Source organism: Mirounga leonina, unplaced genomic scaffold (genome assembly GCF_011800145.1).
Source record: "Mirounga leonina isolate KUSES-001 unplaced genomic scaffold, KU_Mleo_1.0 Mir_170, whole genome shotgun sequence".
NCBI classification, from domain to species: domain Eukaryota; kingdom Metazoa; phylum Chordata; class Mammalia; order Carnivora; family Phocidae; genus Mirounga; species Mirounga leonina.
Window position 1 is genome coordinate 22,214,693 of NW_023270433.1, and position 16,611 is coordinate 22,231,303.

Sequence of the window (16,611 nt, forward strand, 5' to 3'; positions counted from 1 at the left end):
CTTCTCCCGCTGACCCTCCCCACTCTCATGTGCTCTCTCTCAAATAAATAAATAAATAAATAAATAAATAAATAAATAAATAAATAAAGATATTATGTTTAAAAAACAAGGAACAACATTTCATATGTATACCAACTGTATAAACTATGTAAATAGAATAATAATCTGGAAGGAAACACAACAAAAGGCTGTGCCTGATTTTTTTTTCCTACTTGCTATATGTATGAAATATTGTATCGTTTTTAATTTCACCTTTCCTAATAATATTTAAGTAAAAAAAAAAAGTACCATTGCTATTAACTTTAACTTTCAAAATATTCATTTATCTCTAAAAGGTATCAATCCATGTTCATCCAGCTTTCACCCCACCTTACCTTTTCCCGATTGGAGATGTTGCTATCACATATACAGCAGTTGACCTCTCCAGCAACCAAGCCAGCTGCACTTTCCATGTCAAGGTTATTGGTAAGTCGTAAAATTACTAGGGTGGGTTTGTGAAAATCATCCAGCCCTCCAAGGGCTTTGTTGCCCCCTTATCTTCAACAGCTCCCTCCCACTGATTCTCCCTATGGGCCTTGAAACCTGCTCAAGCCCCTCCCTCTCTGAAACCTACATACTCTTTATGTATCGCTGTCTCTCTTTGATTTCTTCCAATATGAGCCTTTTGAAAAGTCCCCAGGGGTTGCCATCTGTTTTGTCTCAAGGGCCATGTATTTTCAAAGTCACTCAATGTGTCTGGCTCTTGTCACCTTCACTCGTATGAACTACTGTCACCAGGGTTACCAGTTGTCTCTAGAGTTACTCCTACTGCACACTTTTTAGTTCTTATTTTACATAATCTTTCCTTAGATTTTAAAAAAAGTTTTTTTAAAGATTTTTCATTTATTCATCTGAGAGAAAGAGAGCGCATGTGAGTGAGAGCATGAGCAGGGCGAGGGTCAGAGGGAGAGGGAGAAGCAGACTCACCACCGAGCAGGAGCCCGATGTGGGGCTCGAACCCAGGACCCTGGGATCACGACCTGAGCCAAAGGCAGACGCGTAACCGACTGAGCCATCCAGGTGCCCTCGATTTTACATTATTAACCACAGTCTACTTATTGTAACTTTCTCCTTCTCTAGCTTATCTGACACCAGTCTTTCTTGATTCCCCAACCCTTTGTTCTCATTTCTTCTTGTTTATCTCGTTCCTACATGGCTTCTCTTCCTCAGACCGACTTTCAAATGTGGCTCATCCTCAGGGTTCTAGCCTAGTCCTCTTCTCTTTCTCATTCTGTAGTTTTCCCAGTGATTTTGATAGAAATCTGACCACTTTCAGATTTCTATCTCAGTCTCTTTTCTGAAGTTCAAACCAATATATAGAACTGCCTACTGAGCTTTCCATGTAGATGTCTTACAGGCATTTCAAACTCACCCAAACCTAGTATATTTCTCAGCTCAGAAAATGGCACAGCTAATCACCTACCTACCAGGCAAAAATCTGGAAGTCATCCTTGACTCCTTTCCTTCCATCACCAACATCCAATCAGTTATCAAGTTCTGCTGGTTTCATCTACTTATTGTCTCTGAAATCTGTCCTAGTCTCTTCATCCTTACAACCACTGCTATAGATCAGTCCTTTTTTCGGGGGGCTGGGGGGCGCTGGTTTGCTGCTCCATCTCCCAATTCGTCTTTGTATTTTCAATCAATTCAGTAGATATTCAGTAGATATCAGATACCCACCACCAAGATGTAATACGTGGAGAAATAGGATATGTAGCAGTCTGTAGTGGTCAAGAGCACAGACTCTGAGCCCAATCTGAGTCCACTCTCCCACTTAAAGTCAGTGTGAACAGTAGCCTCTTTGTGCCTCAGATTCTTCATCCAAAAATATAATTAATTAACATATTACATCACAGGGTTATTGTGAGGTTTTTAATTAGTTAAAATTCATAAACTATTTGAACTGGTGCCTGACACATGTTAAGCTCTATATAAACATATTGACATTTTGCTATATTCGTCTCATATATTTTAATATGTTTGTTTAAAAATTGAACACATTAAATTCATTTTATTTCAAGAATTTTACATAACTTCTTGAAATAACTAATGTATATCAGACTGGCTCCTTACCTTAGAAATTACAGGTTTGGGTAAAAGTAGATAAAAAGCGATGCAAGTAAAAATCAGCCTAATTCATTTTATAGTGCTTAGGTTTTTTCATTGCTTGTTCAGTGTTGTTTTAAACATGAACTTTGCCAGTCATATGAAAATATGCTGGATTTGTTTTCTATAATACTGTGATTTTAGACATGGAACTGTGGTTCAAGCATTTGCCAAGTTTTAATTTTTCACAATGAAGAGTCAGCCTGGTGAAATGTAAAATGTGTACTCAAGGGTCTAGCTAGACACTGGATTTTCAAATTATGAAAGAGAGATGAAATGGGAAAGAAGAGGGAGCAGGAGAAGGTGAGAGAAAGGGGGAGAAAGAGAAGGGGGGGCAGAGAGAGACAGAGACAGAGAGAGATAGAGAAAATATTTGAAAGCCCACATTTTCTCGTTTCCTCAGATGACAGGGTGTGGGTATCTTACTGATAAGTGAGAGGAAGCAGGAATGCTTTTGCTCAGCGTTCCAGGGAATGCTGCCTCACTTGCTCTGAAATAGGCTTTCTCTCTCCTTTGGAGACCGCCAGTACCTCCCGTGCTTTTGACAGTAATTGACTGAGTCTTGGTGCTCTCTTGTGCCTGCAGCTCAGCTTTAAAATGTTTGTCCAGAATCAGGTAAGTTTAGAAAATCTTGGAAATACCTATTTGCAGTTTCTTTTGGGAAAATAGTAAATGCTGCCAGATTTGTCAGTTTAACTCTGAATTGACTTGATTCAGCACCCTTCAAGTGCACAGAACTCCAATGAGCATTTCTTCATGTTTTTCTTTATTCAGCAACTTTTTTTGAGCATGAGTTACGGACCAGGTGCTGTGCTCTGCAGTGAAAAGCTAACTGTGAGCAAGAGAGACTTCGTCACGCGTCAACAGAATTTATAGTCTCAAAAAGTAGTAAACCAAAGGCACTGCGCTAATGAAATGACAAGCATGAGGAAAAGAGAAAAGACTTAGCATAAAACAGAAATCTATATATCCTCACAGATAACAGCTCATTTAATTTCCGAGTATGTGTTTTCGTATATCATGTAGAGAGATACCTTGGTCTTAATGCATATGATTGCAATCTTCTAGCGTAATAACCTCAGATAAGTCCCTTAAATTTGCCTAGCATGAGATTTGGTCATTTCACTCCTCTGCTTCTCTGGGAAGGTTCTCTTCACTTCCTGGTCGATCAGCTCAACTACTCTGGGTGGAATGCCCACCACATCCAGAATTGCCTTTTTAAAAAATCTTTTATTTTGTTTTAAAACTTTATTTATTTACTTGGGGGCGGGAGGAGAGATAGCGAGTGATCAGGGGGAGGGGCAGAGGGAGAAGGAGAGAGAATGTCAAGCAGACTCCATGCTGAGCGTGGAGCTGCACAGGGGCTCGATCCCACAACCCTGAGATCATGACCTGAGCCAAAACCAGGAGTTGGACACTTAACCGACTGAGCCACCCAGGTGCCCCCAGAATTAGCTTTTACATAGCTGTGCTCAGGGTGATTTTAGGAACCTAGTATTTCTTCTTTAACAGGGAGAGGGCAGCATAACAAGAATCAGCTCTTTCTTTTGTCTTGAGACCAGGATTACAACAAATCTCATTGTCAAGGGGGGCTCCAGGGCCAGCTTAACAAGGTCAAGGTTCTCTGCTAGCACAAGTAGACTTCAGTTCTCTTCTGCACACCCCCTTGTCATTTTTGAATATCAGTTGTAACTTCTTTCTCTGCTTTCCTGTTTTTTAGATGTAGAACCACCTAGCATAGACTGGTGCAGATCCCCACCTCCGATTCAAGTCTCAGAGAAGGAGTATCCTGCAACGTGGGATGAGCCTCAGTTCTCAGACAACTCAGGTGCAGACGCAGAGACTTTGTGGTCAGCATGGTTAACACTGAATTGTATTTCATTTTTAAAAGCTTTTAAAAAGGATAAAAGAAATGAAAAGCAAATTGCATCTTGTCTAAGTAGAATGAATATTCATATAAGGTAATATGTTTTAATGCTAGGATAATTATATAATTTAATATTACTAATCTTACCTATCCATGGGGTTCCCTTCATTCAGTATCCAGTGCACATTTATTAAACGTATTCATTGAGTCTCTATGTTTACATTGTCCTGAAGGCATAAACTATGCATTTTAGTAATATCGTTAGTAGAGTTCGTATTCATACTCATTTCTTCAACATTTGCCCCTAAAATCAGAAAAGTTCATAGGAAAGCAGAAAAAAAAAATGAGCAAATACAGTTGAAGTTCATGTTAAAGGTCTCACTAAAACCCAGTAAGCAACAATTAAAAAGGCAAATTAAATAAATTTCTTAATTAAATTCCCACTATTGGTGAGTGAGGGGTAGGGATAATTGGGTGATGGGCAATGAGGAGGGCACTTGATGTAATGAGCACCAGGTATTATATACAACTGATGAATCACTGAATTCTACCCCTCAAACTAATAATATCGTATATATTAACTAAATTGAATTTAAGTAAAGAATTTTTAAAATTTTCCAATATGCCAATAGACTGATCTACTCAAGGAAAATCATTTATTTAGCAAGAATGCCTTATTCTGATGTGGTTTTTGAGTCTAATACTTCTATGTTACAGCATAAGTATTGCATCTTTTATTTTTTTACTGGTGACCAAATCAACATAAATTGAATGCCCAGCTGGTTTGTATAAAGAGAAAATGAAAATTCAAATCAAATACAGGAACTGATAAAGTGACTGCACACCAGTCACCCCAAAACTAGGTCCCTTCTTTCCTCTCTAGGGGCCGTATTGTTCATCACCAGGAGCCATTCACCAGGAGACCTTCTCCCTCACGGGGAGACTATAGTACGGTATACAGCCACTGATCCCTCGGGCAATAACAGAAGCTGTGACATCCACATTGTCATAAAAGGTATTCTCTTCATAAACCTCCGGAAATCTAGTTGACATTTGCCATATGTAATTACTATATTTTGTGAGAGAAAATGGACTGTGTGCAGTAGATTCGTAAAGTAAGTATACTGACAGATCTTTTTTACGTTTCTCATTGTAATTGCTTCACCTCATGATACATAGAAATATTTTCTTCAAGAGTAGTCTTTAATTAACATGTCATTAACATTTTCACTAAAAGTATAAAATGTTACTGTCATAATTTTGAAGAGCTGAGGAGACAGACTCTGAAAATATGCTTGCTACATAATGCTATCTAGTTTTCACTCTTATTATAGGAAGGCCACAAATAACAACCCCAAATCAGAAATAACTTAGCATTTATAAAATATATGCACAGCCTCTAATCATACAGAGGTACAGCTTTTCAGCTGTGCCCACCTAGGAACCAAGAGGCATATGTTGTCATGTTCCCGCACTAAGGATTTATGATGAAAGTTTTTCTAGGAATGCTGGTGGACAGGAGGAGTCCTTTTCAAAATTCAGCTTAGACTCATAGAATTTAATTTATATTAATTATATTGTTTATACCACTGTAAATAATTGTACTTTTTTTTATGCAGCTTCTCCCTGTGAAGTTCCATTTACACCTGTGAATGGGGATTTTATATGCACTCAAGATAGTGCTGGAGTTAACTGCACATTAAGTTGCTTGGAGGGCTATGATTTCACAGAAGGGTCTACTGAGAAGTATTACTGTGCTTATGAAGATGGAATCTGGAAGCCACCATACTCCACTGAATGGCCAGACTGTGCTAGTAAGTTTTAATTTCTTCCTGGACTCCTTTCATATGTGTGTGTGTGGGTTTGCGTGTGTGTACATTTCTGAGCATTTAAGAGGAAAATGCCTTACTATAGGGATTGGGTTTCATGAGTGAAAAATGGTGCCATGAGGGGCACCTGGCTGGCTCACTTAGTAGAGCATGCAACTCTTGATCTTGGGGTCATGAGTTTGAGCACCACACTGGGCATAGAGCTTACTTAAAAGATGGTTCATGAATTTGAAATGTTTGTGAATAAGAGAAATGTTCAGCCCTTGATTTAAAATGTTAGCCCATCAGAGTCTGGTTATTGATTGCTACAGGACAAGATTCCTTTTAAGGCAAACCCATCTTGGCCCTCTCCTTGTTTCTACCAGAAATAGACTTGTCAGCATGTTGTTCTTGATCCATAAACTTGAACTTACAGGCTCATAGTCTGCAGAGGAGCTTATATTTAAAGTAAGATCCATCATATGTGATGGGGAAAGATCAGTTACAATCTCTTTAGGTCTGATTTAGATTTAGAGCTATTCTATAATCTTAAATATATGTATTGTTATAAAAATAGCCAGTTTTTTGTCTGGTATAAATAAATATTCTTTGGAATGAATCTTTGATTCAGTACCATAGATGGAGCTTAAATGCCAATGTCTTGGAAAAAGAATAAAGCCCAATTACTTGAGCTATTTTTTTCCACAAATTTGGGTAGTAATTAAAAGTTCTACAGTATCAATCACCTCTGTCACAGATTTAGACAGTAGTATTTTAATGCTGATGCTATTAGGAGTCATTGTCTCAGAATATTATGGGACATCTTGCTGTGCCTAACCATGCAAGTTTCTGATCCAAGGAGGAGTTCTCTGTGGGAATTACACTTTCAAGGATTATGATTGTCCATCATATTTAGATAATTTTCAGTGTATATTGGTTAAAAATATAATAGAAACATATATGATACAAATTTATGTAAACATAAAAGATATCTTTGACCAAGGCAGGATTTTTCAAAAATTCCCAGAAATATAATTTAAAAATGTTTAAATCTCTTTTTCCCTTAAGTGTTTATTTTCTTAATGTGATTGCAAGCTAAAGAATAATATATCAAAGCAAACCTCATCACTGGATAACTGGGTACAGTGCTACTTGACTCATGGTTTATAACGATCAGTTAATGCCTAGAAATTTTTCTTAACTGTCATCTTTTGTTTTTATAGAAATCCCACAAATCATTTTAGAATCAAAGTCCTAAGCTACATTTATTCCAAAGACAATTAAATCTTTGTGTTGAAAACACCTAACCATCTGAAACTGTTTTCTCTAACATTTTCCAGTAAAACGTTTTGCAAATCATGGGTTCAAATCCTTTGAGATGCTGTACAAAGCAACTCGTTGTGATGATACAGATCTGTTGAAGAAGTTTTCTGAAGCATTTGAGACTACCCTGGGGAAAATGGTATGTCAGCAGTATTGTTTGTCGGATTTTAAAGGATGCCGTTGAGCTTTTCATAGCCCCTTAGGGTAACCTGCCACTGGAATTCCGTGTCCTGATGATTTCCCACCTCTCTGTAATCCAAACTTGCTCTTAATATTTAGAATTGCTCATAGGTTTTGGACTTCTGGAATGAATTATAAGTGAATCTTTATTAAAACATTTTGAGTTTTTTAAAACATTCTGAGTCAGAAAGCCAGAGAAGTGTGGGGTCCATGTGGTTTGAAAATGTCTGCTTTGTTATTTAAAGTATGACAAAAATGCCATTGTAGACTGTATTTATTTTATGATGAGATAATTGAACATTGAAAGGATTTTCTTTTTCATTCATTTTTGTTTAGGATTCTTTCACTGTTTGTAGGAAAGCAAAACAATGTATTTAACTTGTGTTGAGCATCTCAAAGGAAATGTGTTATATACGTATTTGTATCCCTAACAGAGTAGTCAGCTTAGATTTTGGATAGATGCTAGGGGTAGATTCAGTGGTAATAGATTTGATGTCCAGTGTGAGAGAAAGAGGGGAGCCAAGGAAGTAGGGTACGCAGGGACACGGATGCACAAGTGGGTACCCACGGTGGTAGAAGTGTGTCAAAGGATTTTTTCTGACTTCTATTTTCTCAGTGGAAAAAAGAGGCAGAGTGATCAGCTGAGAGAGTAAGGATGGGGAGGAGTTGTTGAGGTTTGGAAAGGGAGTTGATGGTGTAAAATAATTTTTAGGAAAGCACAAATGAATGTGCTAAAGAAAGGTGGTAGGATTGGCAGGAAGCAGGATTGTATTTTCTCTCAAGCTGTAATTAACCACACGAGTGCATGTGAAGAGAAAGCAGAGCAATTAGTTTAACTAGGGTTATGGGTTCTACAGACAAACGATGGAAGTGGGTGCACGTGAGGGAGTGATTCCTGGTGATGAGCCATAGACTCTAAGACGGATAAACAAGGAGGTGAAGACATCGGACTGAGAGACAGTGAAGAGGTGGTAGGGTCCATGGATTATAAATCTGATGAAGTCAAAGACTTCCGAGAGTAGGAGAGGGTGCAGTTATTGGTAATGACGAGGTCTGAGGTATGACCATGACAGCAAGGAACAAAGTAAGGCTGGAAGACTGGAGGAGAGGGGGAAAAGGAAGTGAGAAGCCAAGGTGAAGGAAGGATTAGCTAGGTGAATATAGAAATCACCAAGAATTATAACAGGGACAGTTACTGGATGTTCTTGGAATGAGGGGGTGATGCAGAATGGGGAAAGGTTGTAGATGGCTGACACACAGAGGGGCCACCTTCTATACCATGAACTTCAGGACTGTGAGGCTCTAAGGAGGGATACGGGAGCATGATCTGGAAACAGCAGGGAAGAGTGAGGAAAATACTTCCTCCACCTCCACACCCACAGTTTAAGAAAACTGGGAAGTGGGGTGTCATTGAGAGCAAAGATGAAGGGACCATAAAGAGAGGTGAAAAAAATAATAGGAGATTCACTGATGACTGGGAGTTCCAGAGGACAGAGGAGGTTCTGAGGACTTAGAGATGGGTGGGAGATAGAGTCAGAGAAAAGGGATCTAAAGAGCCGTTAGGGGTAAAAGTTCAGAGACAAGAGATATGCTGGGGTCCTGGGCTTCTGGGGATCAGTGACATGCACAGAGAAAAAGGGACTGAAACTAATTCTGGTGGTCCACAAGCACTGGAGGCCTTAGGAGAGGGTGTGGATGAGGGGCGGGAGTCTGTCCAGGAGCATGCAGAGCTCTAGTCCTCTCCTCCCTCCAATAGAGAGAGATGTGAAGTCCAACAGAACAAAGGGCTTATCCAGAGCACATAGAGGTGCAATTTACATTTCATACTCTTCATTTTTTATTTGCAGGTCCCATCATTTTGTAGTGATGCTGAGGACATTGATTGCAGATTAGAGGACCTGACCAAAAAATATTGCCTCGAATACAATTATGACTATGAAAATGGCTTTGCAATTGGTAATTAAATTATGCAGTGTCAAGATTGCAAGATTGATCTGCAAAATAAAATAAGTCCAGAAGAGTGGGGCAAACTAGAAAAACTTTTTTTAAACCAAAACTCTTGAGATGATAAAAACTAAGAAAAATAAAGTCACATTATGATTGTGAAATTTTATTATTGATATATCTTAGAATAGTACCAAAGCAATTTTTATATGGCATTCAATTTAAATTATAATTAAGCCATTAATTTAAAATAGTTACACATGTAAAATATTCAGATTTCTCACCCAGAATATATTTAGATGCAATCTATTCGAGTCTGATATACCTTCTAATTGGATTTTCATGTTTTCTCCATATTATCTCTGAGCATTTTTATTAAGGTTATTTCTAACTGTGGTATGTGATTTGTTTGCTGGTGTAGCTGGCCATTTAGCTTACTGCCTTAATATTTCTGGAAGATTTCAGTAGTCACAGTTGGGTCTTTCATTAGTAAAATCATCTACCTTTCTAGTAATTATATTTGTCATTTTTATTGCATTGTTATAAAACTGTCCAACACTTCCAGAATAATGTTTTTAAATATAATAGTGATGGGGGTGCCTGGGTGGCCCAGTCAGTTAAGCGTCTGACCCTTGATTTCGGCTCAGGTTATGATCTCAGGCTTGTGAGACTGAGCCCTGTGTTGGGGTCCACACTGGGCACGGAGCCTGCTTAAAAGTCTCTCTCCCTCTCCTTCTCCCCCCTTTCTCTTTCCCTCTCAAAAAAAATAATAATAGCGATAACAAAATAGTGTCATGGTTAAGCACATGGACTCTAAGACCAACTTCTTATGTCCAAATTCTGGCTCTACTACCTATTAGCTGTGTGGTCTTAAGCAAGTTTGTACTCTGTGCCTCAGTTTCCTCACCTATAAAAATGGGTATATGTATATATATGAGAGTACTGAACTCATAGGGCCATTCTCAGGATTAAATGAATAAGTACAAGTACACCTAAAGTCCTTGGAAGGTTATCTGAGACAATATTAATTGACATTACAGCAGACATCCTTTTTGTTTCTGACACTAATCATATGCATAGTATTTTTAGTGACTTAGCATTTAGAGTGATGTTGACATTTGCTTTACACTTTTTAAATTTTAAAAAATATTTCTGCATATATGTTTATTGCAAAAATTGGAAAAATGCTAAAACCCAAAGAAGGAAATCAAGATAACCCACACAATCCCATAAATAATTCTGTTAATATACTAATATATGTATTACTATATATACATTAACATATATACATATAACTGTACATACGTATGTATATACGCCCATACTACTTTGTAAACTTGAATTTTTAGTTAACATTATATTGAGGACATTTTTCTGTCACTAAATATTATACTTCAATTTCAGTGGCCACATATTAATCAGTCAATTTGCCATAACTTATGTAAACAATTTCCTACTGGTAGACTTTTTTTCCATTTTTAACTGTTATGTAAAACTTCTCAGTGAAAATTTTGGACGTTAAAGTGTTAGAAAAACGTGAAGTGGCGTTGGCAGTGGCTTGTCTAGAATAATAATGACTCTTCTGTCACACATGACACAGGCTTCCCCTCCCAGATTATTGAGGCAGATTGTTGAGGGTATAAGGATGCACCTAGAGGGAGTGAGGTGTCATCATAAGGCTTTGAGATGGGTGATATTTGTCATCTAATAAGGATCAAAAGGGCAGTTTCTTAGAATCATATGTGGACACGTGGTACAATTGATCTTAAGAGATAAGTCTTCCTCCTTGAATATCTTTACAGTAGGGAGTCACAAAATTAGCGTAATATTTCAAACAACACCTTGGCAAGTCATAACGTATTAAAAACAAAGGGCCAATAAATATATTAAAATGGTTTGACTTCATAATAGTCATGTAATTCAAGTTAAAACTAAAATGAGATGCCCTTTTTGACCTGTCAGATTAACAAATTCAAATAAGAATCATAATACCCCAAATTGGCAAGAGTGTAAGAAAAAAAATCATACTCATAGATTGTATGCAGGGGAGAAATTGAAGAGCAATTGACAATATGTATCAAAAAGATGAAAAAAACTCAAACCCAGAAATCTAATTCTAAGAATATTTCTCAAGATAAAAATCATGCCAGTATGCAGAGATATACTACATTTTATAAATTCTAAGGTGTACATTTTTATTTGGACATCTCTGAAATTGGAATATATCTTCTCATTGATGGTGCCTTACATTTTATGAAATCCTCTATGCACAAGGATGTTCTAGAATTTTGAAATAACCTAAAAGTTTGGAAAGAGAAACCTGGTTAGTTTGTGGTATAGCCATAGAAGAGAATATTATGAAACCATTTGACACAGAAATGCCATAATATATCATTGAGAAAATTAGAGAAAGATTACTAAATAATATACACATAGTATAATCGTTTGTTAAAGGTATGGTATGTTTATTTCTATTCCAGTGATTCATGTATCTATGTATGCATTAACATATATGTGTGTGTTTATATATTCATAGAAGAAAATCTTGCCTAAAATGTTCTAGGCATTATTTCTATATGGTGGAATTGTAGGTAATCAAAAAGTTTTTTGTCTTGGCTCATCTGTTTTTTTTTTAATTTTTTATTGTTATGTTAATCACCATACATTACATCATTAGTTTTAGATGTAGTGTTCCATGATTCATTGTTTGTGCATAACACCCAGTGCTCCATGCAGAACGTGCCCTCCTCAATACCCATCACCAGGCTAACCCCTCCTCCCACTCCCCTCCCCTCTAGAACCCTCAGTTTGTTTTTAAGAGTCCATCGTCTCTCGTGGTTTGTCTCCCCCTCCGATTTCCCCCCTTCATTCTTCCCCTCTGCTATCTTCTTCTTCTTCTTTTTTTTTTTCTTAACATATATTGCATTATTTGTTTTAGAGGTACAGATCTGAGTTTCAACAGTCTTGCACAATTCACAGCACTTACCAGAGCACATACCCTCCCCAGTGTCTATCACCCAGTCACCCCATCCCTCCCACCCCACCCCCCACTCCAGCAACCCTGTTTGTTTCCTGAGATTAAGAATTCCTCATATCAGTGAGGTCATATGATACATGTCTTTCTCTGTTTGACTTATTTCACTCAGCATAATACCCTCCAGTTCCAAACACGTCGTTGCAAATGACAAGATCTCATTCCTTTTGATGGCTGCATAATATTTCACTGTATGTATATATACCACATCTTCTTTATCCATTCATCTGTCGATGGACATCTTGGCTTTTTCCACAGTTTGGCTATTGTGGACATTGCTGCTATAAACATCGGGGTGCACGTACCCTTTTGGATCCCTACTTTTGTATCTTTGGGGCAAATACCCAGTAGTGCAATTGCTGGGTCGTAGGGTAGCTCTATTTTCAACTTTTTGAGGAACCTCCATACTGTTTTCCAGAGTGGTTGCACCAGCTTGCATTCCCACCAGCAGTGTAGGAGGGTTCCCCTTTCTCCGCATCCCCGCCAACATCTGGCATTTCCTGACTTGTTCATTTTAGCCATTTGGACTGGTGTGAGGTGGTATCTCATTGAGGTTTTGATTTGGATTTCCCTGATGCTGAGCGATGTTGAGCACTTTTTCATGTGTCTGTTGGCCATTTGGATGTCTTCTTTGGAAAAATGTCTGTTCATGTCTTCTGCCCATTTCTTGATTGGATTCTTTGTTCTTTGGGTGTTGAGTTTGGTAAGTTCTTTATAGATTTTGGATACTAGCCCCTTATCTGACATGTCATTTGCAAATATCTTCTCCCATTCTGTCGGTTGTCTTTTGGTTTTGTTGACTGTTTCCTTCGCTTTGCAAAGCTTTTTATCTTGATGAAGTCCCAATAGTTCATTTTTTGCCCTTGCTTCCCTTGCCTTTGGCGATGTTTCTAGGAAGAAGTTGCTGCGGCTGAGGTCAAAGAGGTCGCTGCCTGTGTTCTCCTTTAGGATTTTGATGGACTCCTGTCTCACATTAAGGCCTTTCAACCATTTGGAGTCTATTTTTGTTTGTGGTGTAAGGAAATGGTCCAGTTTCATTCTTCTGCATGTGGCTGTCCAATTTTTCCAACACCATTTGTTGAAGAGACTGTCTTTTTTCCATTGGACATTCTTTCCTGCTTTGTCGAAGATTAGTTGACCATAGAGTTGAGGGTCCATTTCTGGGCTCTCTATTCTGTTCCATTGATCTATGTGTCTGTTTTTGTGCCAGTACCATACTGTCTTAACGATGACAGCTTTGTAATAGAGCTGGAAGTCCAGAATTGTGATGCCGCCAACTTTGCTTTTCTTTTTCAACATTCCTCTGGCTATTCGAGGTCTTTTCTGGTTCCATACAAATTTTAGGATTATTTGTTCCATTTCTTTGAAAAAAGTGGATGGTATTTTGATGGGGATTGCATTGAATGTGTAGATTGCTCTAGGTAGCATTAACATCTTCACAATACTTGTTCTTCCAATCCATGAACATGGGATGTTTTTCCATTTCTTTGTGTCTTCCTCAGTTTTTTTCATGAGTATTTTATAGTTTTCTGAGTACAGATCCTTTGCCTCTTTGGTTAGATTTATTCCTGGGTATCTTATGGTTTTGGGTGCAGTTGTAAATGGGATCGACTCCTTAATTTCTCTTTCTTCTGTCTTATTGTTGGTGTATAGGAATGCCACTGATTTCTGTGCACTGATTTTATATCTTGCCACTTTACTGAATTCCTATATGAGTTCTAGCAGTTTTGGGGTGGAGTCTTTTGGGTTTTCCACATAAAGTATCATATCATCTGCAAAGAGGGAGAGTTTGACTTCTTCTTTGCTGATTTGGATGCCTTTGATTTCTTTTTGTTGTCTGATTGCTGTGGCTAGGACTTCTAATACTATGTTGAATAGCAGCGGTGATAGTGGACATCCCTGCCGCGTTCCTGATCTTAGGGGGAAAGCTCTCAGTTTTTCCCCATTGAGAATGATATTCGCTGTAGGTTTTTCATAGATGGCTTTTATGATATTGAGGTATGTACCCTCTATGCCTATACTCTGAAGAGTTTTGATCAAGAAAGGATGCTGTACTTTGTCAAATGCTTTTTCTGCATCTATTGAGAGGATCATATGATTCCTGTTATTTCTTTTGTTAATGTATTGTATCATGTTGATTGATTTGCAGATGTTGAACCAACCTTGCCGCCCAGGGATAAATCCCACTTGGTCGTGGTGAATAATCCTTTTAATGTACTGTTGGATCCTATTGGCTAGTATTTTGGTGAGAATTTTTGCATCCATGTTCATCAAGGATATTGGTCTGTAATTCTCCTTTTTGATGGGGTCTTTGTCTGGTTTTGGGATCAAGGTAATGGTGGTCTCGTAAAACGAGTTTGGAAGTTTTCCTTCCATTTCTATTTTTTGGAACAGTTTCAGAAGAATAGGTATTAATTCTTCTTGAAATGTTTGGTAGAATTCCCCTGGGAAGCCATCTGGCCCTGGGCTTTTGTTTGTTGGGAGATTTTTGATGACTGCTTCAATTTCCTTAGTGGTTATAGGTCTGTTCAAGTTTTCTATTTCTTCCTGGCTCAGTTTTGGTAGTTGATACATCTCTAGGAATGCATCCATTTCTTCCAGGTTATCTAATTTGCTGGCATAGAGTTGCTCATAATATGTTCTTATAATTGTTTGTATTTCTTTGGTGTTGGTTGTGATCTCTCCTCTTTCATTCATGATTTTGTTGATTTGGGTCATTTCTCTTTTCTTTTTGATAAGTGTGGCCAGGGGTTTATCAATCTTGTTAATTCTTTCAAAGAACCAGCTCCTAGTTTCGTTGATCTGTTCTACTGTTCTTTTAGTTTCTATTTCATTGATTTCTGCTCTGATCTTTATGATTTCTCTTCTCCTGCTGGGTTTAGGCTTTATTTGCTGTTCTTTCTCAAGCTCCTTTAGGTGTAGGGTTAGGTTGTGTACTTGAGACCTTTCTTGTTTCTTGAGAAAGGCTTGTATTGCTATATACTTTCCTCTTAGGACTGCCTTTGCTGCATCCCAAAGATTTTGAATAGTTATGTTTTCATTTTCATTGGTTTCCATGAATTTTTTTAATTCTTCTTTAATTTCCTGTTTGACCCATTCATTCTTTAGTAGAATGCTCTTTAGCCTCCATGTATTTGATTTCTTTCAGACTTTCCTTTTGTGATTGAGTTCTAGTTTCAAAGCACTGTGATCTGAAAATAGGCAGGGAATGATCCCAATCTTTTGGTACCGGTTGAGACCTGATTTATGACCTAGGATGTGATCTATTCTGGAGAATGTTCCATGGGTACTAAAGAAGAATGTGTATTCCGTTGCTTTGGGATGGAATGTTCTGAATATGTCTGTGAAGTCCATTTGGTCCAGTGTGTCATTTAAAGTCTTTATTTCCTTGTTGATCTTTTGCTTAGACGATCTGTCCATTTCAGTGAGGGGGGTGTTAAAGTCCCCCACTATTATTGTATTGTTGTCAATGTGTTTCTTTGCTTTTGTTATTAATTGCCTTATATAATTGGCTGCTCCCATGTTAGGGGCATAGATATTTACAATTGTTAGATCTTGTTGGATAGACCCTTTAAGTAGGATATAGTGTTCTTCCTCATCTCTTATTACAGTCTTTGGTTTAAAGTCTAATTTGTCTGATATAAGGATTGCCACCCCAGCTTTCTTTTGGTGTCCATTAGCATGGTAAATGGTTTTCCACCCCCTCACTTTCAATCTGGGGGTGTCTTTGGGTCTAAAATGAGTCTCTTGCAGACAGCATATCGATGGGTCTTGTTTTTTAATCCAATCTGATAGCCTGTGTCTTTTGATTGGGGCACTTAGCCCATTTACATTCAGGGTAACTATTGAAAGATACGAATTTAGTGCCATTGTATTACCTATAAGGTGACTGTTACTGTATATTGCCTGTGTTCCTTTCTGGTCTATGTTGCTTTTAGGCTCTCTCTTAGGCTTAGAGGATCCCTTCCAATATTCCTTGTAGGGCTGGTTTTGTGTTTGCAAATTCCTTTAGTTTTTGTTTGTCCTGGAAGCTTTTTATCTCTCCTTCTATTTTCAATGACAGCCTAGTTGGATATAGTATTCTTGGCTGCATATTTTTCTCATTTAGTGCTCTGAATATATCCTGCCAGTCCTTTCTGGCCTGCCAGGTCTCTGTGGATAGGTATGTTGCCAATCTAATGTTTCTACCATTGTAGGTTACAGATCTCTTCTCCCGAGCTGCTTTCAGGATTTTCTCTTTGTCTCTGAGACTCGTAAGTTTTACTACTAGATGTCGGGGTGGTGTTGACCTATTTTTATTGATTTTGAGA

At 38.0% G+C, this 16,611-nt stretch overlaps 1 protein-coding gene across 4 annotated transcripts in view; it reads left to right on the plus strand.

The window, feature by feature from the left end:
* SVEP1 (sushi, von Willebrand factor type A, EGF and pentraxin domain containing 1) overlaps positions 1 to 16,611 on the plus strand; it is a 193,148-nt gene that overhangs the window by 79,125 nt on the left and 97,412 nt on the right. For all 4 annotated transcript variants that reach the window (XM_035016093.1, XM_035016091.1, XM_035016092.1 and 1 more), the window contains 6 exons: positions 336 to 465; positions 3,866 to 3,973; positions 4,896 to 5,027; positions 5,632 to 5,826; positions 7,161 to 7,282; positions 9,171 to 9,279. In XM_035016093.1, the coding sequence (XP_034871984.1) occupies positions 336 to 465; positions 3,866 to 3,973; positions 4,896 to 5,027; positions 5,632 to 5,826; positions 7,161 to 7,282; positions 9,171 to 9,279 (796 nt within the window). The remainder of the gene's footprint in view (positions 1 to 335; positions 466 to 3,865; positions 3,974 to 4,895; positions 5,028 to 5,631; positions 5,827 to 7,160; positions 7,283 to 9,170; positions 9,280 to 16,611) is intronic.